Source organism: Salvelinus fontinalis, chromosome 21, assembly GCF_029448725.1.
Source record: "Salvelinus fontinalis isolate EN_2023a chromosome 21, ASM2944872v1, whole genome shotgun sequence".
Lineage (NCBI taxonomy): Eukaryota > Metazoa > Chordata > Actinopteri > Salmoniformes > Salmonidae > Salvelinus > Salvelinus fontinalis.
This window is the reverse complement of record NC_074685.1, coordinates 12275742-12294457: the sequence shown is the minus strand read 5'-3', so window position 1 is coordinate 12294457 and position 18716 is coordinate 12275742. Positions and strand designations below refer to the sequence as shown.

Below are 18716 nucleotides of genomic sequence, written 5' to 3'. Positions count from 1 at the left end.
GAGAGAGAGACAGAACCCCAGCTCACACTGCAGAGATGAAGGAGAGAGATCTACAGAACCCCAGCTCACACTGCAGAGATGGAAGAGAGAGAGATCTACAGAACCCCAGCTTACACTGCAGCGATTAAGGAGAGAGAGAGACAGAACCCCAGCTCACACTGCAGAGATGGAAGAGAGAGAGATCTACAGAACCTCAGCTCATACTGCAGAGATGAAGGAGCAAGAGAGACAGAACCCCAGCTCACACTGCAGAGATGGAGAGAGATCTACAGAACCCCAGCTCACACTGCAGAGATGAAGGAGAGAGATCTACAGAACCCCAGCTCACACTGAAGAGATGAAGGAGAGAGATCTACAGAACCCCAGCTCACACTGCAGAGATGGAAGAGAGAGAGATCTACAGAACCCCAGCTCACACTGCAGAGATGAAGGAGAGAGATCTACAGAACCCCCGCTTACACTGCAGCGATTAAGGAGAGAGAGAGACAGAACCCCAGCTCACACTGCAGAAATGGAAGAGAGAGAGATCTACAGAACCCCAGCTCACACTGCAGAGATGAAGGAGAGAGATCTACAGAACCCCAGCTCACACTGCAGAGATGAAGGAGAGAGATCTACCGAACCCCAGCTTACACTGCAGCGATTAAGGAGAGAGAGACAGAACCCCAGCTCACACTGCAGAAATGGAAGAGAGAGAGATCTACAGAACCCCAGCTCACACTGCAGAGATGAAGGAGAGAGATCTACAGAACCCCAGCTCACACTGCAGAGATTAAGGAGAGAGAGAGACAGAACCCCAGCTCACACTGCAGAAATGAAGGAGAGAGATCTACAGAACCCCAGCTCACACTGCAGAGATTAAGGAGAGAGAGAGACAGAACCCCAGCTCACACTGCAGAGATGGAAGAGAGAGAGATCTACAGAACCCCAGCTCACACTGCAGAGATTAAGGAGAGAGAGAGACAGAACCCCAGCTCACACTGCAGAGATGGAAGAGAGAGAGATCTACAGTACCCCAGCTCACACTGCAGAGATTAAGGAGAGAGAGAGACAGAACCCCAGCTCACACTGCAGAGATGGAAGAGAGAGAGATCTACAGAACCCCAGCTCATACTGCAGAGATGAAGGAGCAAGAGAGACAGAACCCCAGCTCACACTGCAGAGATGAAGGAGAGAGACAGAACCCCAGCTCACACTGCAGAGATTAAGGAGAGAGAGAGACAGAACCCCAGCTCACACTGCAGAGATGGAAGAGAGAGAGATCTACAGAACCCCAGCTCACACTGCAGAGATGAAGGAGAGAGATCTACAGAACCCCAGCTCATACTGCAGAGATGGAAGAGAGAGAGAGACAGAACCCCAGCTCACACTGCAGAGATTAAGGAGAGAGAGAGACAGAACCCCAGCTCACACTGCAGAGATGGAAGAGAGAGAGATCTACAGAACCCCAGCTCACACTGCAGAGATGGAAGAGAGAGAGATCTACAGAACCCCAGCTCACACTGCAGCGATGGAAGAGAGAGAGATCTACAGAACCCCAGCTCACACTGCAGAGATGGAAGAGAGAGAGAGACAGAACCCCAGCTCACACTGCAGAGATTAAGGAGAGAGAGAGACAGAACCCCAGCTCACACTGCAGAGATGGAAGAGAGAGAGATCTACAGAACCCCAGCTCACACTGCAGAGATGGAAGAGAGAGAGATCTACAGAACCCCAGCTCACACTGCAGCGATGGAAGAGAGAGAGATCTACAGAACCCCAGCTCACACTGCAGAGATGGAAGAGAGAGAGATCTACAGAACCCCAGCTCACACTGCAGCGATGGAGTGACGGGTGCTAAACCAAAACTTACACAGACACCCACACCTAAACCTGGTTCATGTTTTCTGGTCCTCCAGACCACAACCCAGTCTTAATGTGGTTCTAAGACATTGAGATAAAGTCCAGATATGAACTCGCCTAAAAAAATACACAGATCTTGACACTAAATAAATAGTAATAGATACAATAAACATAGTCTGTATCCATACAGGAAGCAAACCCTGGTCATAGGCATAGCTCAAAACCACAATGTCATCTAACATGAAGCTGCTTTACCGCAAGGCTGCTGGTTTTAGGTCAACTCATTCCATGATGTCAGGATAAATTACCACTGAGCTATACAGTACATTCTATTGTTCACCCCAAGTCAGGAAACTACTTTTGATTAATCAGAATTTCCCACACAAACCCACAGAACATAAAGCTCACATCATTAGTAGTGTCTTTAAAATGGTTTATTAGCAAAGCATTTATATTCCATTTATAAACTTCGGGAACATAGACAGAATGGTATTCCAAGGCTCTGATTCAAGGGAGAGGATTTGTTAAAGGAAAACTCCACCCAAAAACTATCTTTTGGTATTGTCACGACTCCTACCGAAGGTGGCTCCCCTTCCTGTTCGGGTGGTGCTCGGCGGTCGTCGTCACCGGCCTACTAGCTGCCACTGATCCCTTTTTTCCCCTTTCTGTTTATTGGTTTCACCTGTTTTGTGTGTATGCTGATTAGTTGGGCTATGTTAGCCAGGAGACCAGCCTGCTCTTTGTGCGGGATTGTTTTGTGTTGCTCTGAGCACTTTCGATGTTGACGTGTTTCGTTTGTGGGTTTTTCCCCGGACTGTTTGAGTCCCCGTGTTTGGGGTATTTGTTTTGTGTGCGCCCTGTGTTTCGTGGGGTGGCTTATGTTCGCCGTGTGTGCAATAAATAGCACTACCCTGTACTCTCTGCTTCCTGCGCCTGACTTCGCACCCACTACACCCAGAGCGTTACAGGTATTTGTTTCATTAGTCCATTGTTGACCTAGTCCCAAAATGTTTTGCTTGTCAGTAATCAGGTTTTCAAGATATATAACTTCAAAATACAGAAGTCATCCCTGTATGATGCATTTACCAAATATCAACTATGAATCAACTTAATAACTATCTGTCAACAACACTTTGGTCATCATGACTTCCATTTTACAAGTACACATAGGCTAAGCATGAAACACTCATATACACACACTTGAAATGTCTGTTAAACACATTTAATAACTTTTCCATAGTGAGTGAGTGTGAGCGTGTGTCCACAGTGGTGTGTGAAGTGATACTCCAAGTGGCACCTCAGAGGTTTCTACTAATCCTCAGTTTGACTTCGGAGTCGGTTTGTCCTATACTTCACCACAGCCATGATGGTGCACAGGAGGAAGACCACTGCATTAACAGTTTTCGTCAGGTAGAATAATGTTCGCTCCCACCTGTAGAAGAATAGCATTGCTTTGAGATAGTAATTAATTAAATCTTTGCATAATGACTATAGGATAGTGTAGCCTACCGCTGGGCTCCATGGTGTGTGTTGTTGACTGAGGCCTGCGAGGTGGAAGAGGAGAGTGCGTATTCTCCCGTCATAACTGAGAGCTCTTGGGTAGTTGGTATTGGCATTGCTGTCAATGTTTAAGAAAAAACTTAGTATCAGTACTTCACAGACTAGGATCAACGTGTGAATATAAAGCAGAACCTATATCAAAACAGGAAGTTTTTGCATTACTGATTCACAATATTGTGTGAAAAGAGATTGCGCAGTACTTACTGATGGTGGTGGTAAACTGTGTTGTGGTCTGAACTGCAAAGATCTCTTGAATACTCAACTCAACTCCAGTCTCCTCTTGGTCAACAATAGGACTGTCTGAACAGAGAGGTTCAGAACACAAGAACTCAGGAGCAGAAAAACAACATCCATTCAAGACTCTTAATTCAACAGACCACTAAGTTACATGATGTGTAAGTTTCATTATCAAAATAGACTGACACAGAATTGTATTTCAAATGTCATTGTTCTACAGCACTGATATTTATGCCATTCAACATTTTATCTACATTTCTAGGGTCAGCTTGCTAGTTGCTAGTTATCAGAAAATGAAGCAATAATGTCAGTAATTGTCTAAGGATGTCAATGACACACTCATCAACAGGACTATCCATAGGACATTACTGAGCATTATTCATTGTGCTTTACTAAACACAGATACAAGCAGTGCAGGGATCTTCTTACCTGTAATGACTAGTTTGAACAATTCTAGCCATTCATCTGGTCCGTTCTTCTCCACTACACACCAGTAAATATCAGAATCACTTTGTTCTAGACTTTTCATAGTCACAGTAAAGGTTCTCAGATTGACGGCATCAGATACTGAGGTCTTACCACTGCTATTGGGATGGTCAGTGCGTACCACATAAGAGCATGTATTCCAGGAATCCCCTTTACACCAGTATTTGACATGGTTTATGTAATCCTGATGATAGATACATGGGATGGCGATGGAGTCTCCTGTCCACACAGACATCAACCTAATCCCGTCCATTCCTGTAGACATAGAAACAGAAAAGATTCAGACTGGAATTAGCAGAAATATCACATTTAGATTTTAAGATGGCTTGTGATTTTAGGGTTCTTTTTCTTGTCAGTGCAGGAATGATGTACCTTTTTTCATGGTAATTGTAAGTGAACATTTCTCGGGCTATACCGTATATATACACTACTGGTCAAAAGTTTTAGAACACCTACTCATTCAAGGGTTTTTCTTTATTTTTACTATTTTCTACATTGTAGAATAATAGTGTAGATATCAAAGCTATGAAATAACACATATGGAATCATGTAGTAACCAAAAAAGTGTTAAACAAATAAAAATATATTTGAAATTTGAGATTATTCAAATAGCCACCCTTTGCCTTGATGACAGCTATGCACACTCTTGGCATTCTCTCAACCAGCTTCACCTGGAATGCTTTTCCAACAGTCTTGAAGGAGTTCCCACATATGCTGAGCACTTCTTGGCTGCTTTTCCTTCACTCTTCGGTCCGACTCATCCCAAACCATCTCAATTTGGTTGAGGTCGGGGGATTGTGGAGGCCATCTGATGCAGCACTCCATCACTCTCCTTCTTGGTCAAATAGCCCTTACACAGCCTGGAGGTGTGTTGGGTCATTGTCCTATTGAAAAACAAATGATAGTCCCACTAAGTCCAAACCAGATAGACGTAGCGTATCGCTGCAGAATGCAGTAGTGCCTTGAATTCAAAATAAATCACAGACAGTTTCACCAGCAAAGCACCCCCATACCATAACACGTCCTCCTCCATGCTTTACGGTGGGAAATACACATGCAGAGATCATCCGTTCACCCACACCACAACTCACAAAGACACAGCAGTTGGAACCAAAAATCTCAAATTTGGACTCCAGACCAAAGGACAAATTTACACCGGTCAAATGTCCATTGCTCGTGTTTCTTGGCCAAAGCAAGTTTCTTCTTATTATTGGTGTCCTTTAGTAGTGGTTTCTTTACAGCAATTCGACCATGAAGGCCTGATTCACACAGTCTCCTCTGAACAGTTGATGTTGAGATGCGTCTGTAAATTGAACTCTGTGAAGCGTTTATTTGGGTTGCAATTTCTGAGGCTGGTAACTCTAATGAACTAATCCTCTGCAGCAGAGGTAACTCTGGGTCATCCATTCCTGTGGCGGTCCTCATGAGAGCCAGTTTCATCATGAGCTTGACGGTTTTTGCAACTACACTTGAAGAAACTTTCAAAGTTATTTTAAGAAGGCACACCTGTTAATTGAAATGCATTCCAGGTGACTACCTCATGAAGCTGGTTGAGAGAATGCCAATAATGTCTAAAGCTGTCATCAAGGCAAAGTGTCGCTACTTTGAAGAATCTCAAATATAAAATATATTTTAATGTTTAACAGTTTTTTGGTTACTATATGATTCCATAGTTTTGATGTCTTCACTATTATTCTACAATGTAGAAAATAGTAAAAATATAGAAAAACTCTTGAATGAGTAGGTGTTCTAAAACTTTTGACCAGTAGTGTATTTAAAAATAAATCAGGTTTGATCAAGACATATTCACATCCAAAATATAGATACAACTTCCTTGTATGAACAACAGAAGCCACCTGCTGCTCCTGTCTTCAATGTCAGCATGTTCCTAAGTTCATGGAGCACAATCACTTCAGAGAAACATAGTGCCTTACCTGAGAGTCTGGAGGCGATGAGGAGGAGGGAGAAGGAGAGACGAGAAACCATGTGTGAGCTTGTGTCTGTGTTATATAGTACCTGTGCACAAATGTGTGTGTGAAGAACCAAGGCACCAAAGACAATGACTTTACTTCAACATCACTGTCTGTAAGTCTCTTCCTGGTTCTGTTTGTGTGCACCTGCCCCCATCTGTGGCAGGAAGTAATATCTTATCTGTGCTAGTTGTAACCCAAGGCGTCCAGTCACCTCAATTTCATTCTTTATTTACGTAGAGTTAATTTGTTTCTTTATCCAATACGTTTACACTCCGGGAACAGAGCACGTAGCTACAAAGGAGGCCTCTGTCACGTTCCTGACCTATTTCTGTTAGTTTGTTGTATGTGTTAGTTGGTCAGGACGTGAGTTTGGGTGGGCATTCTATGTTTTCTGTTTCTATGTTGGTTTAAGGGTTGCCTGGTATGGCTCTTAATTAGAGGCAGGTGTTTGGCGTTCCTCTAATTGAGAGTCATATTTAGGTAGGTTGTTTCACAGTGTTCGTTGTGGGTGGTTGTCTCCTGTGTCAGTGTTTGTAGCACCATACGGGACTGTTCGGTTTGTTTTGTATATCGTTCTTTTGTGTAGTCTATTTTCCTGTTCGTGAGTTCTGCGTTGTATGTGAGTTCGCATGTCCAGGTTTGTCTACTCCGTTTTGTTGTTTTGTTAGGTTATAGTGAAGTTCGTGTTTTCGTGTTTTCTGTAAATAAATATGTCAACATACCTTGCTGCGCATTGGTCATCCGATCCCTCTCTCCTCTCCTCGTCCGAGGAGAGGAGGAGGAAGAATACGACAACCGTTACAGCCTCAAAATGTCAGACATTTCTGTTTTAGTTCTTTACACAGCACACGTCTATGGGTAAAATAGCAACAATAACATATTGTGTGTGTGTATTCTACCTTTTGATCAGTGGTTCTACAGCCAGCCTTAAACAGTCTCTCCTGCCTGTCCTGCAGGCTGTAGAAGGACCGTAGGTGGGGGTCGTGAAGGCTGTTGAGCCCCATCCAACAACTGCATGTTGAGGTCTGACAGGACAAAGTTGAGGCTGTCCTGGAAGAGCTGAGGAATAGATTATTTTTTTGTTTTTAAAGTGACAAGCTAAATGTGTTGAGGTACAGTAGCCTATAGCACTTAAATGGATAGTTATGTCAATATTATTTTCTTCAGCAATCAGTCCCTGATTTCCTGAAGACAGAACTTGTGATAATAAATGGTATATAACATAGCAAGTCAGATCCTCTCTGGTTACCTAAATGGCATATCTTCTAGGTATAACATAGCAAGTCAGATCCTCTCTGGTTACCTAAATGGTATATCTTCTAGGTATAACATAGCAAGTCAGATCCTCTCTGGTTACCTAAATGGTATATCTTCCAGGTATAACATAGCAAGTCAGATCCTCTCTGGTTACCTAAATGGTATATCTTCTAGGTATAACATAGCAAGTCAGATCCTCTCTGGTTACCTAAATGGTATATCTTCTAGGTATAACATAGCAAGTCAGATCCTCTCTGGTTACCTAAATGGTATATCTTCTAGGTATAACATAGCAAGTCAGATCCTCTCTGGTTACCTAAATGGTATATCTTCTAGGTATAACATAGCAAGTCAGATCCTCTCTGGTTACCTAAATGGTATATCTTCCAGGTATAACATAGCAAGTCAGATCCTCTCCGGTTACCTTCTCTCCAAGGCTTGTTCTGTGGTACTGGAGAGCAGGCCTGCTCTGAATAGGGGCACTGTGCATGTCATCGTTATCCTCTAACTCAGGGGTCCCCAACTTTTTCACTCAGGCCCCCCTTCCAGCATTGGGACCCCCCCCCCCCCCCCCCTACCCCTGTGCACACCATGTCTATATCTATGGGCAGTGGTGGGAAAAGTACCCAATTGTCATACTTGAGTAAAAGTCTAAAAGTATTTGGTTTTAAATATACTTGAGTATCAAAAGTAAATGTAATTGCTAAAATATACTTAAGTATCAAAAGTAAAAGTATAAATCAATTCAAATTCCTTATATTAAGCAAACCAGACAGCACAATGTTCTTGTTATTTTAATTTGCCAGATGCACACTCCAACACTCAGACATGATTTACAAACAATGCATTTGTGTTTAGCAGATAGAGATGACCAGGGATGTTCTCTTGATAAGTGTGTGAATTTTACAATTTTCCTGTCCTGATAAGCATTCAAAATGCCTTCTGCTTTGCTTAATATAAGGAATTTGAAATGATTTACACTTTTACTTTTGATACTTAGGTATATTTTATTGATTACATTTACTTTTGATACTTAAGTATATTTAGAACCAAATACTTTTAGACTTTTACTCAAGTAGTATTTTACTGGGTGACTTTCACTTTTACTTGAGTCATTTTCTATTAAGGTATCTTTACTTTTACTAAAGTACGACAAATGGGTACTTTTTCCACCACTGCAACTACTTTGCAGTGAATAGTCTGTGTACATGCAGTACTTTATCTAGACACAAGATGGTGAAACACACCACGATTCTTTTATGGAGCTTCAATAAATAGGCATATTTTCATCCTGCATTGCAACGTAGATATCAACAAATCCACAACCGAATGTAATTGTGTTCAACTCACACACACTACGTTATATAATTCTGATAAAACCATAATTGAAAAACCTGCGATTCTTCTTCAAATATGCTTTACATGGTGGCTGTCCTGGTCCTTACAGGGATACTTTGGGATTTCTACTTCTCAGTCAGACGAAGTCGTGAATACCATTTTTAGGTCTCTGCGTGCAGTTTGAAAGAAGTTGCTAACTAGTGTTAGCGACATGACTGACTTCCAGCCTTTGCATTGGCTCGTGAAAATACACTATATGGCCAAAAGTATGTGGAAACCTACTTGTTGAACATCTCATTCCAAAATCATGGGCATTAATATGAAGTTGGTCCCCCCTTTACTGCTATAACAGCCTCCACTTTTCTGGGAAGGCTTTCCACTAGATGTTGGAACATTGCTGTAGTGACTTGCTTCCATTCAGCCACAAGAGCATTAGTGAGTTCGGGCACTGATGTTGTGCGATTAGGCCAGGCTCGCAGTTGGCGTTACAATTCATCCCAAAGTTGTTCGATGAGGTTGAGGTCAGGGCTCTGTCCAGGCCAGTCACGTTCTTCCACACTGATCTCGACAAACCATTTCTATATGGACCTCACTTTGTGCACGGGAGCATTGTCATGCTGAAACAGGAAAGGACCTTCCCAAACTGTTGCTACAAAGTTGGAACCACAGAATCGTCTAGAATGTCATTGTATGCTATAGCTTTAAGATTTCCCTTCACTGGGCCTCCCGAGTGGCACAGCGGTCTAAGGCACTGCACTATTGTGTCCTGCATCGCAGTGCTTGAGGTGTCACTACAGATCTGGGTTTGATCCCGGGCTGTGTCGCTGTCGACCGGGATACCCATGAGGCGGTGCAGCGTTGTCTGGGTTAGGGAAGGGTTTGGCTGTCTGGGATGTCCTTGACCCATTGCGCTCTAGCATGCACTCTGACACGGTCGCCAGTTGTATGGTGTTTCTCCCGACACGTTGGTGCGGCTGACATCCGGGTTAAGCGAGCATTGTGTCAAGAAGCAGTGCGGCTTGGCAGGGTCGTGTTTCAGAGGACGCATGGCTCTCGACCTTCGCCTCTCCTGAGTTCATACGGGAGTTGCAGCAATGAAACAAGACTGCATCTATCAATTGGATATCACGAAAAAGGGGATTTTTTTAAATATTTTTAAATACAATAGATTTCCCTTCACTGGAACTAAGGGGCCTAGCCCGAAGGTAGCGTTCTCCTGGCATCCGCCAAAGCGCGATTCGTCCATTGAACTGCCAGATGGTGAAGCGTGATCCATCACTCCAGAGAACACGTTTCCACTGCTCCAGAGTCCAATGGCGGCGAGCTTTACATCACTCCAGCCGACGCTTGGCATTACACATGGTGATCTTAGGCTTGTGTGCGGCTGCTTGGCCATGGAAACCCATTTCATTAAGGTCCCAACGAACAGCTCTTATGCTGACCTTGCTACCGAGGCAGTTTGGGACTATGATTGGAACCGCTCTACGTGCTTCAGCACTCTGAGGTGCATTCTGTGAGCTTCTGAGGCCTACCACGTTGCTCCTAATTGTTTCTACTTCACAATAACAGCGCTTACAATTGACCGGAGCAGTTCTAGAAGGGCAGAAATTTGACACAAACTGACTTGTTGGAAAGGTTGCATCCTATGACAATGCCATGTTGAAAGTCACCGTGCTCTTCAGTAAGGCCATTCTACTGCCAATGTTTGTCTATGGAGATTGCATGGCTGTGTGCTCGATTTTATACAGCTGTCAGCAACGGGTGTGTCTGAAATAGCCGAATACACTAATTTGAAGGGGTGTCCACATACTTTTGGTGATGTTGTGTACCTCTAACTTCTTTCATACTGAACACAGAGACATAGAAATGTTATCCACAAGTTCATCTGACTGATAAAGGGCATCATTGCCAAGTAACATTTTAGTAATTTAGTGGACAAGTGACTTACAGGCGCAATTAGGGTTAAGTGCCTTGCTCAAGTGCACATCGACAGATTATTCACCTAGTTAGCTCGGGATTCGAATCAGCAACCTTTCAGTTACTGGCCTAACCTCTTAACCGCTAGGCTACCTGCCATGTTGTTGTGTTTTGGTCTAAACTATTGTACCCTTCATCATCTATAGCAGCCTTTATTGAATATTATTATACTAAATGTTTAATTGGTTAGTATCATTAGTGAAAAGCCCCTTTCTGTAATATAATCTAATAATCGAATTAGTTGCTATCAAAACAATGTTTCGTAAACATAATAAAGTAATAACATAGGTATGCTACATTATTGAGGGAAAATGTGTGTTATCTTAAATTTGCCTTATAAGTAATGTGTTGCTGTGACCCTGTTTATAGTCATATATGGTCCGGGTTTATTGATGATTTTTACATCATTTTACATCCTACTGTTGCTGTATCATGTTCAATAGGCGAGGAACATGGCGGATAGTATGGGCGCCCTGTAGTCGCGTGAGGAGAGGAGGGGTGACGCTCGAGAGATAGAAAGTGAAACGAGAAGGAAGGAGGTGAATGATTCTTATTGTGGGATTTTAAGGCATTGTGTAAGGCATTGTGTAGATAATTCAAATTAATACTGTGTAGCATCAAGCATAAACTCGAGAATAAACAAACATCAAAGAAATTCAAGCGAATCAGAGAAATAGATGCGCTTTAATGTTGATTATTCGCTCTCGTATTATTGCAGAGAGAAATGTCGCCCACCGTTAAAACGTGGATATTTTTTGTTCATGTTCATATAGCTATGTTTATGCTCTGCAAGTCAATTGTGTGTTATCTGATGGCAATTTCACCAGCATATGTACGCAACAACAAAAAATATGTTTTCTGATTAACGAAATCTATTCACTCATAGGCTACATGAGTGGGCTACGTTTTTGGCAATTACATATCGAGTATTAAATATTGTTAACAAAGTAACGTTGTGCAGATAAACAGATCTCATAATGGCTTGAGAAGCATTTAACGTCTTAGGAACCATTAACAGAGCTGATAAACCAATCTTATCATATGCGCATGCTGCTGTGATATTGACGGTCTGGAACGCAACCAACAAAAATGTATTATTTTTCTACCAGAAGCACACGCTCCAGATGGCGTTCATGTCCCGGTTCTCCCGGTCCCGGAGCAGCTCGAGATCTCCCAACAGGAAAGATTCGGAGCGCGGGTCCCCGGTGCTAACAGTGTCTGAGCTGGAACGGCTCCTCTACACTGGGAAAACAGCGTGTAACCATGCCGACGAAGTCTGGCCCAGGCTCTACATTGGAGACCAGTGAGTAAACTAGGCTGCAAAACTGTGCTTTTTCCAATGTCTAATTTGATATACAAACATTTTGTTAGACATAAGAGATAGGCCTGTATCTGAATTTCAGCTAATTGTGTGATTGGTTGCTTGATTAATTGATCAATTTACTGATTGCCCTCCCCAACCCAACTCTACTGCAGAGAAATTGCATCAGACCGGCGTGAGCTGGCACGACTTGGCATCACCCACATCCTGAACTGTGCCCAGAGTAAGTGGCGCGGCGGAGCAGAGTACTACGCTGGCATGGACATCACCTACCAGGGCATCGAGGCCCACGACACGCCCTCCTTCGACATGAGTGTCAACTTCTACCCCGCTGCAGAGTTCATACACAGAGCCCTCGGCAGCGGTGGTGAGTCAATTTGTCTTCCTCTCTCTCTCACACATACACTCAACACACTCAGCAAAACCGAGGCTTGAATCAGCACAATCGATTCACCTGCAACAATTCAAGCATGGCCCCCCTCGCATGCAGTAGTTCACGCAGGCACACACACACATCCACATACACCTTAACAGGTACTTAGGTGCACACCATCTACAAATATTCATCCCACACCTGTTGATCTGTTCAGATGTTCCTGTGTGTGTACTATTACCCTGGAGGTCAACATGTCCTCATCTCTCTCTCTCCTTCTCTCTCTCTCTTCTTTCTCTTTCTGTCCCTCTCTCCCTCCTTCCTTCCCTCTCTTTCTCTCTCCCTCCTACCCTACTTCTCTCTCCTTACCCATTCCCCTTCCCTCCCTCCCCTCTAGGTAAGGTGCTGGTGCACTGTGCGGTGGGTGTGAGTCGTTCAGCCACGCTGGTCCTGGCCTACCTGATGATCCGTCAGAACCTGACCCTGGTGGAGGCCATCAAGGCAGTGAAGAACCACCGTGGCGTAATCCCCAACCGGGGCTTCCTACGCCAGCTCAACGGCCTGGACGGCATCCTCCGGGACAGCCGCAAGGCTCTACACTCTCCAACCTCTCTTTAGAGCTAACAGGCTAACAACGCTAAAGGCACTACTTTAGAGTTGTAACAATGCTAACCGTTCTACCGTTCTGGTTAACCAGGATAAACAATTTTGTTAACCAGAAAAATACATCAGCAACGGGTGTGTCATTGTCTTGCCCATGTCTTGATCTCGTCATGAAAAAGGCGTCTTTACCTGGTTGAAACAGAAACCAATTGGTCGGAATCTGGTTTTATGACATCTTCACAACCAGAAAAAAAGTTTACAACCAGAAATGGATGTATTTCAAACGTCATGCGGAATTTTCTTCCTGCTGTGTGGTAGTGTGACAATAGTTGTCTGTTTCCCTTTTTATCTTTGGATAAAAGCGCCTGCAAAAAAAAATCTAAATTACAGTTAGTTTCTAATCCTGGGTCTTGACTAACAGTCCCAGGTATTGTGGTCAATTATACAGTACTAACTATATGGTAGAATTAAGTATCAATGGGATATAAATCATGCCTTATATAGAAGTAACTTCAGCCTATACAGTGCAGTAGCGACATTTTGATGACATGTACAATCATATCATTCCCAAATGGCCATTCCAAGACATTTAAATGTTTTCCCTTAAACCACTCGAGTGTTGCTTTAGCAGTACGCTTAGGATCATTGTCCTGCTGGAAGGTGAAACTTCCATCACAGTCTCCAATCTCTGGAAGACTGAAACAGGTTTCCCTCAAGAATTTGCCTGTTTTTAGCCCCATCCATCATTCCTTCAATTCTGACCATTTTCCCAGTCCCTGTCGATAAATGTTTTTAAAAAAAACATCCCCACAGCATGATGATGCTGCCACCACCATGGTGGCATCATGCTGGGGATGGTGTTCTCGTGAGTGCATTACGCACTCAAGCCATCATCAGTACGCACACTTGCCTTCCCCCCGTCACGCGCATCAGCGATCATTGGACTCACGTGTACTCAATTACTTGTGTCATTACCTTCCCTATATCTGTCTGTTCCCAAGCTCTGTTCCCTGCTTCGGGATTAATTGTCTCATGTCCGTTTTACCCGTGTTCTGATGCTGTTCCTGTCTTGTTTCCTTGTCTGTTTCCGAATAAATGTCTGACTTCCCGTACCTGCTTCTCCTGTCCGGCGTCGGTCTTTACAGAATCCTGAAGCCATCACACGAAGCATCAGGGATTACTGGCGTTCCGGTTGGTGGTGACGTCGGTCCTAGGTAGCCGCTGATGGAACCGGGGGTGCCTAGCCAGCTCGTCAGGCTTTCACACCCTAGCTGGTGTAACGGATGTGAAATGGCTAGCTAGTTAGCGGGTACGCGCTAATAGCGTTTCAATCAGTTACGTCACTTGCTCTGAAACCTAGAAGTAGTGTTTCCCCTTGCTCTGCAAGGGCCGCGGCTTTTGTGGAGCGATGGGTAACGACGCTTCGTGGGTGACTGTTGTTGATGTGTGCAGAGGGTCCCTGGTTCGCGTCGGGGCGAGGGGACGTACTAAAGTTATACTGTTACACTGGCTCGAGAGGTTTCCTTGCCCCGGTTGGCTCGGAAGCTGCCCCTCAGCCGGATCTTCAGGTCTTATTCGCCCAGCCAGCTCGTCAGACTGTTATGTCTCCGCCGGATCATCAGGCTTCCACGCTGCAGCGGGATCGACAGGCGTTCATGCCTCCGCCGGATCGTCAGGCTCCTTTGCCTCACCCGGCTCGCCAGGCTCCCACGCCCCTGCCGGTTCGTGGGGAGTTTACCCCCAGCCGGCTTGCCCAGCGCTCATGTCTCGGCCGGCTCGCCTAGGTGGGACGCCGGGTGGCGCCCCTAGGGGGGGGGAGCTGTCACGCCTGCTCCCGCTCTTCCTCCCCCTGGCGCTCAAGGGTGCCAGGATCCCCAGCATTACGCACTCAAGCCACCATCAGTACGCACACCTGCCTTGTCATGCGCATCAGCGATCATTGGACTCACGTGGACTCAATTACTTCTGTCATTATCTTCCCTATATCTGTCTGTTCCCAAGCTTTGTTCCCTGCTTCGGGATTAATTGTCTCCTGTCCGTTTTACCCATGTTCTGATGCTGTTCCTGTCTTGTTTCCTTGTCTGTTCCCGAATAAATGTCTGACTCCTTGTACCTGCTTCTCCTGTCCGGCGTCGGTCTTTACAGACATAGCGTTTTCCTTGATGGACAAAAAGCTAAATTTTAGTCTCATCTGACCAGAGTACCTTCTTCCATATTTTTGGGGAGTCTCCCACATCCCACATGCCTTTAACGTGTTCGCTTATTTTTTTCTTTAAGCAATGGCTTTTTTCTGGCCACTCTTACGTAAAGCGCAGCTCTGTGGCGTGTACGGCTTAATGTGGTCCTGTGGACAGATACTCCAATCTCCGCTGTGGAGCTTTGCAGCTCCTTCAGGGTTATCTTTGGTCTCTTTGTTGCATCTCTGATTAATGCCCTCCTTGCTTTGTCCGTGAGTTTTGGTGGACGGCCCTCTCTTGGCAGGTTTGTTGTGGTGCCATATTCATTCCATTTTTTAGTAATGGATTTAATGATGCTCCTTGGGATGTTCAAAGTTTCAGATATTTTTTTATAACCCAACCCTGATCTGTACTTCTCCACAACTTTGTCCCTGACCTGTTTGGAGAGCTCCTTGGTCTTCATGGTGCTGCTTGCTTGGTGGTGCCCCTTGTTTAGTGGTGTTGCAGACTCTGGGGCCTTTCAGAACAGGTGTATATATACTGAGATCATGTGACAGATCATGTGACACTTAGATTGCACACAAGTGGACTTTATTTAACTAATTATGTGACTTCTGAAGGTAATTGGTTACACCAGATCTTATTTTGGGGCGTCATAGCAAAAGGGTTGAATACATATGCACGCCCTGATTATTTTGCTGTGACAATACAAGTCAAATTAAAATCCTACATCTGTAGCTACCTACTGTGTTTTTTGTTATTTTGTTATTTTATGTGCTAGGCTTCTGTACCAGCTGAACCTTGGATTTATTTTGCATAATGGCAAGCTGGGTTGAGCTCAATCCTATTTCAGTTCAGTTCATTCAGCAAGTGCCAATTATTTTGAGTAGTTTTCAATATATGCTCCTGGGTGGCGAACTGGTCTAAGGCACTGCATCTCAGTGCAAAAGGCATCATTACAGTACCTGGTTTGAATCCAGGCTGTATCACATCTGGCTGTGATTGGGAGTCCCATAGGGCGGTGCGCATTGGCCCAGCGCTGTCCGGGGTAGGCCGTCATTGTAAATAAGAATTTGCTCTTAACTTAACTTGCCTAGTTAAATAAAGATAAATATATATAAATCTACAAAAAATAGGAATGCCAATTGGCAGAATTGATATGGACCCCAACCCTGCATGCAGACAAAGTCAAGAAGGCTTGTGTATAGAATTGATGACAAGTCAGAATGATTGATTATCCAATGCTGACATTTATTCAAACTGAAAGTATTCCTGTTCATTGATTATGAATATCTCAAGTAGCCTCTGTGTGTGACACATACTTTATGTCTGGTCTCCACATACCATTTGATTTAATCTCTAAACAGTGCCAGGATGTTAGAGTTGCACCTACAGTATTACTATAGTATTACTATGTTATTATTAGGGTTGTACATTTTGGGGAATATTCAGAGGTGGAAACTTTCCGTGGGAATTAACAGGAATATATGGGAATTAACGGAAATATATGCAAATTAATATTAATACCATTTAAATGTAGATGTTTTTTGCATTGGATATATTTACCATATCATATGGAGACAGAAATATAAACCTTTTACCTTATCGTAGACATAATTGGAAATGATTAAATCCTTCCAATAGAAATTTTTTAAAAACAATTTAGTTACGAATTGAACTTTAACTAAATGAGTTGACTCTTCCCATGGGATGATTTCACTGAACAACAAAAGAAAGGGAATATTGAATGATCCCCAATGATCCATCGCATCTACCAAAAATGTTTTCAACATACATCTGGAAAATGATAGTCTAGAAACTAAAGCTTTGGTTGTCTTCCTCTCAGGCTTCCATGTCTTCTCCCTGGACCTCCTCAATGTCTACCTCTTGAACATCAGACTCAACAGCCTCTGAGGCCTCATCTTCACTGTCACTTTCCAACCTTGTTGAGGGTGGCTCAAAGTTTGGCTCAAAAAGCCTAAAATTTGCCCAGATGGCCACCAATTGTTTTACCCTTGTATTGGTCAGCCTGTTGCGTGCTTTGGTGTGTGTGTTCCCAAACAAGGACCAGTTGCACTCTGAGGCGGCTGATGTTGGTGGGATTTGGAGGATGATGGAGGCAACAGGGGAAAGAGCCTCAGATCCACAAAGTACCTTCCACCAGGTGGCTGATGAGATATGTTGGCACGACTGCCATATTGCATCTCCATCCCAAAGCCCTTGCTTGGAAGTGTACTTCGCCAGACAGCCAAGAACCTTTCCCTCATCCAGGCCAAGGTGGCAAGACATGGTAGTGATGACAACAAAGGCCTTGTTGAACTCTGCACCAGACAGGATGCCATTGTCAGCATACTTGGGGTCCAACATGTACGCTGTGGCGTCTATGAGCTTCAGGCAGAGGTCTTCACGCTTTTTGGTGTATTTCACAACTGCAGTTTCCTCTGCTTGGAGCAACAGTGAAGTGGGCATGCAGTACGGATTTCTTCTCTTACATCTGCAAGCAGAGTCTGAACATCAGACAGGATGTCATTGTCTCCCTCAATCCGTGCAATAGCTACTGCTATAGGTTTTAGGAGTTTCAGGCTGCTAACCACTCTCTCCCAAAATACATCATCCAGGAGGATCCTCTTGATGGGGCTGTCCATATCGGCAGACTGTGGTATGGCCATTTCTTGGAAAGACTCCTTCCCTTCCAGGAGACTGTCAAGCATGATGACAACACCAGCCCAACGGATGTTCCTGGGCAGATTCAATGTGATGCTCTTATTCTTCTCACTTTGCTTGGTGAGGAAGATTTCTGCTATAACTTGAGGACCCTTCACATACCTAACCATTTTCTTGGCTCTCTAGAGTGTATCCATTGTTTTCAGTGCCATGATGTCCTTGAGGAGCAGATTCAATAGACGAGCAGCACAGCCAATGGGTGTGATGTGAGGGTAGGACTCCTCTACTTTAGACCAAGCAGCCTTCATGTTGGCAGTATTGTCTGTCACCAGTGCAATACCTTCTGTGGTCCAAGGTCATTGATGACTGCCTTCAGCTCATCTGCAATGTAGAGACCGCTGTGTCTGTTGTCCCTTGTGTCTGTGCTCTTGTAGAATACTGGTTGAGGGGTGGAGATGATGTAGTTAATAATTCCTTGCCCACGAACATTCGACCACCCATCAGAGATGATTGCAATACAGTCTGGTTTCTCTATGATTAGCTTGACCTTCACTTGAACTCTGTTTAAATGTGCATCCAGCAAATGAATAGATAAAGCATGTCTGGTTGGAGGGGTGTATGCTGGGCGAAGAACATTCAGAAATCTCTTCCAATTCACATTGCCTGTGAGCATCAGAGGTGAACCAGTTGCACACTCAGCTTGAGCAAGACATTCATCAGCATTTCACTGACTACGTTTCTCCATTGAGTCAAAACAACTTCTGATTCCAGGAGGACCATGAGCTGTTACTATCGACAAGGTGTTTGATTAATCATTTTCACCTTGAATAGAAGTAGAGGTACTTTTGTCAGAGTTTGCTTGTTGTGAGCACTGAGGGAACTTTATGCACTTGGCCAGATGATTCTGC

The 18716-nt window shown here is 44.1% G+C and overlaps 2 protein-coding genes across 4 annotated transcripts; one reads left to right on the top strand and one right to left on the bottom strand.

The window, feature by feature from the left end:
* Positions 1-2930: 2930 nt before the first annotated feature.
* LOC129819103 (CMRF35-like molecule 3) lies at positions 2931-6194 on the bottom strand. 2 transcript variants are annotated; one of them, XM_055875671.1, is made up of 5 exons: positions 6060-6194; positions 4069-4380; positions 3607-3702; positions 3352-3460; positions 2931-3274 (listed from the first exon to the last, which is right to left on the bottom strand). In XM_055875671.1, exons 1-5 carry the CDS (start codon positions 6109-6111, stop codon positions 3154-3156), a joined length of 690 nt encoding a protein of 229 aa, XP_055731646.1. In that variant the 5' UTR covers positions 6112-6194; the 3' UTR covers positions 2931-3153. The 2 variants fall into 2 exon arrangements, with proteins under 2 accessions (XP_055731646.1, XP_055731647.1); XM_055875672.1 differs by having other exon boundaries at positions 4219-4380.
* Positions 6195-11076: 4882 nt separating this feature from the next.
* LOC129818195 (dual specificity protein phosphatase 26-like) lies at positions 11077-15885 on the top strand. 2 transcript variants are annotated; one of them, XM_055873899.1, is made up of 4 exons: positions 11077-11209; positions 11783-11973; positions 12147-12358; positions 12762-15885. In XM_055873899.1, the coding sequence occupies exons 2-4, from the start codon at positions 11795-11797 to the stop codon at positions 12980-12982; spliced, it is 612 nt and encodes a 203-aa protein (XP_055729874.1). In that variant the 5' UTR covers positions 11077-11209; positions 11783-11794; the 3' UTR covers positions 12983-15885. The 2 variants fall into 2 exon arrangements, with proteins under 2 accessions (XP_055729874.1, XP_055729873.1); XM_055873898.1 differs by having other exon boundaries at positions 11078-11209; positions 11780-11973.
* The last annotated feature ends 2831 nt before the right edge of the window (positions 15886-18716 follow it).

Bases quoted from the DNA above. Each gene is read 5' to 3' on its own strand.
- LOC129819103 (XM_055875671.1), bottom strand. From the start codon at position 6,111: ATGGTTTCTCGTCTCTCCTTCTCCCTCCTCCTCATCGCCTCCAGACTC. The intron at 3,461-3,606 runs GTAAGTACTGCG...AAACATTGACAG, and splicing joins ACAGTTTACCACCACCATCA to CAATGCCAATACCAACTACC. The intron at 3,275-3,351 runs GTAGGCTACACT...ATTCTTCTACAG, and splicing joins ACACACCATGGAGCCCAGCG to GTGGGAGCGAACATTATTCT.
- LOC129818195 (XM_055873899.1), top strand. From the start codon at position 11,795: ATGGCGTTCATGTCCCGGTTCTCCCGGTCCCGGAGCAGCTCGAGATCT. The intron at 11,974-12,146 runs GTGAGTAAACTA...ACTCTACTGCAG, and splicing joins AGGCTCTACATTGGAGACCA to AGAAATTGCATCAGACCGGC. The intron at 12,359-12,761 runs GTGAGTCAATTT...CCTCCCCTCTAG, and splicing joins CAGAGCCCTCGGCAGCGGTG to GTAAGGTGCTGGTGCACTGT.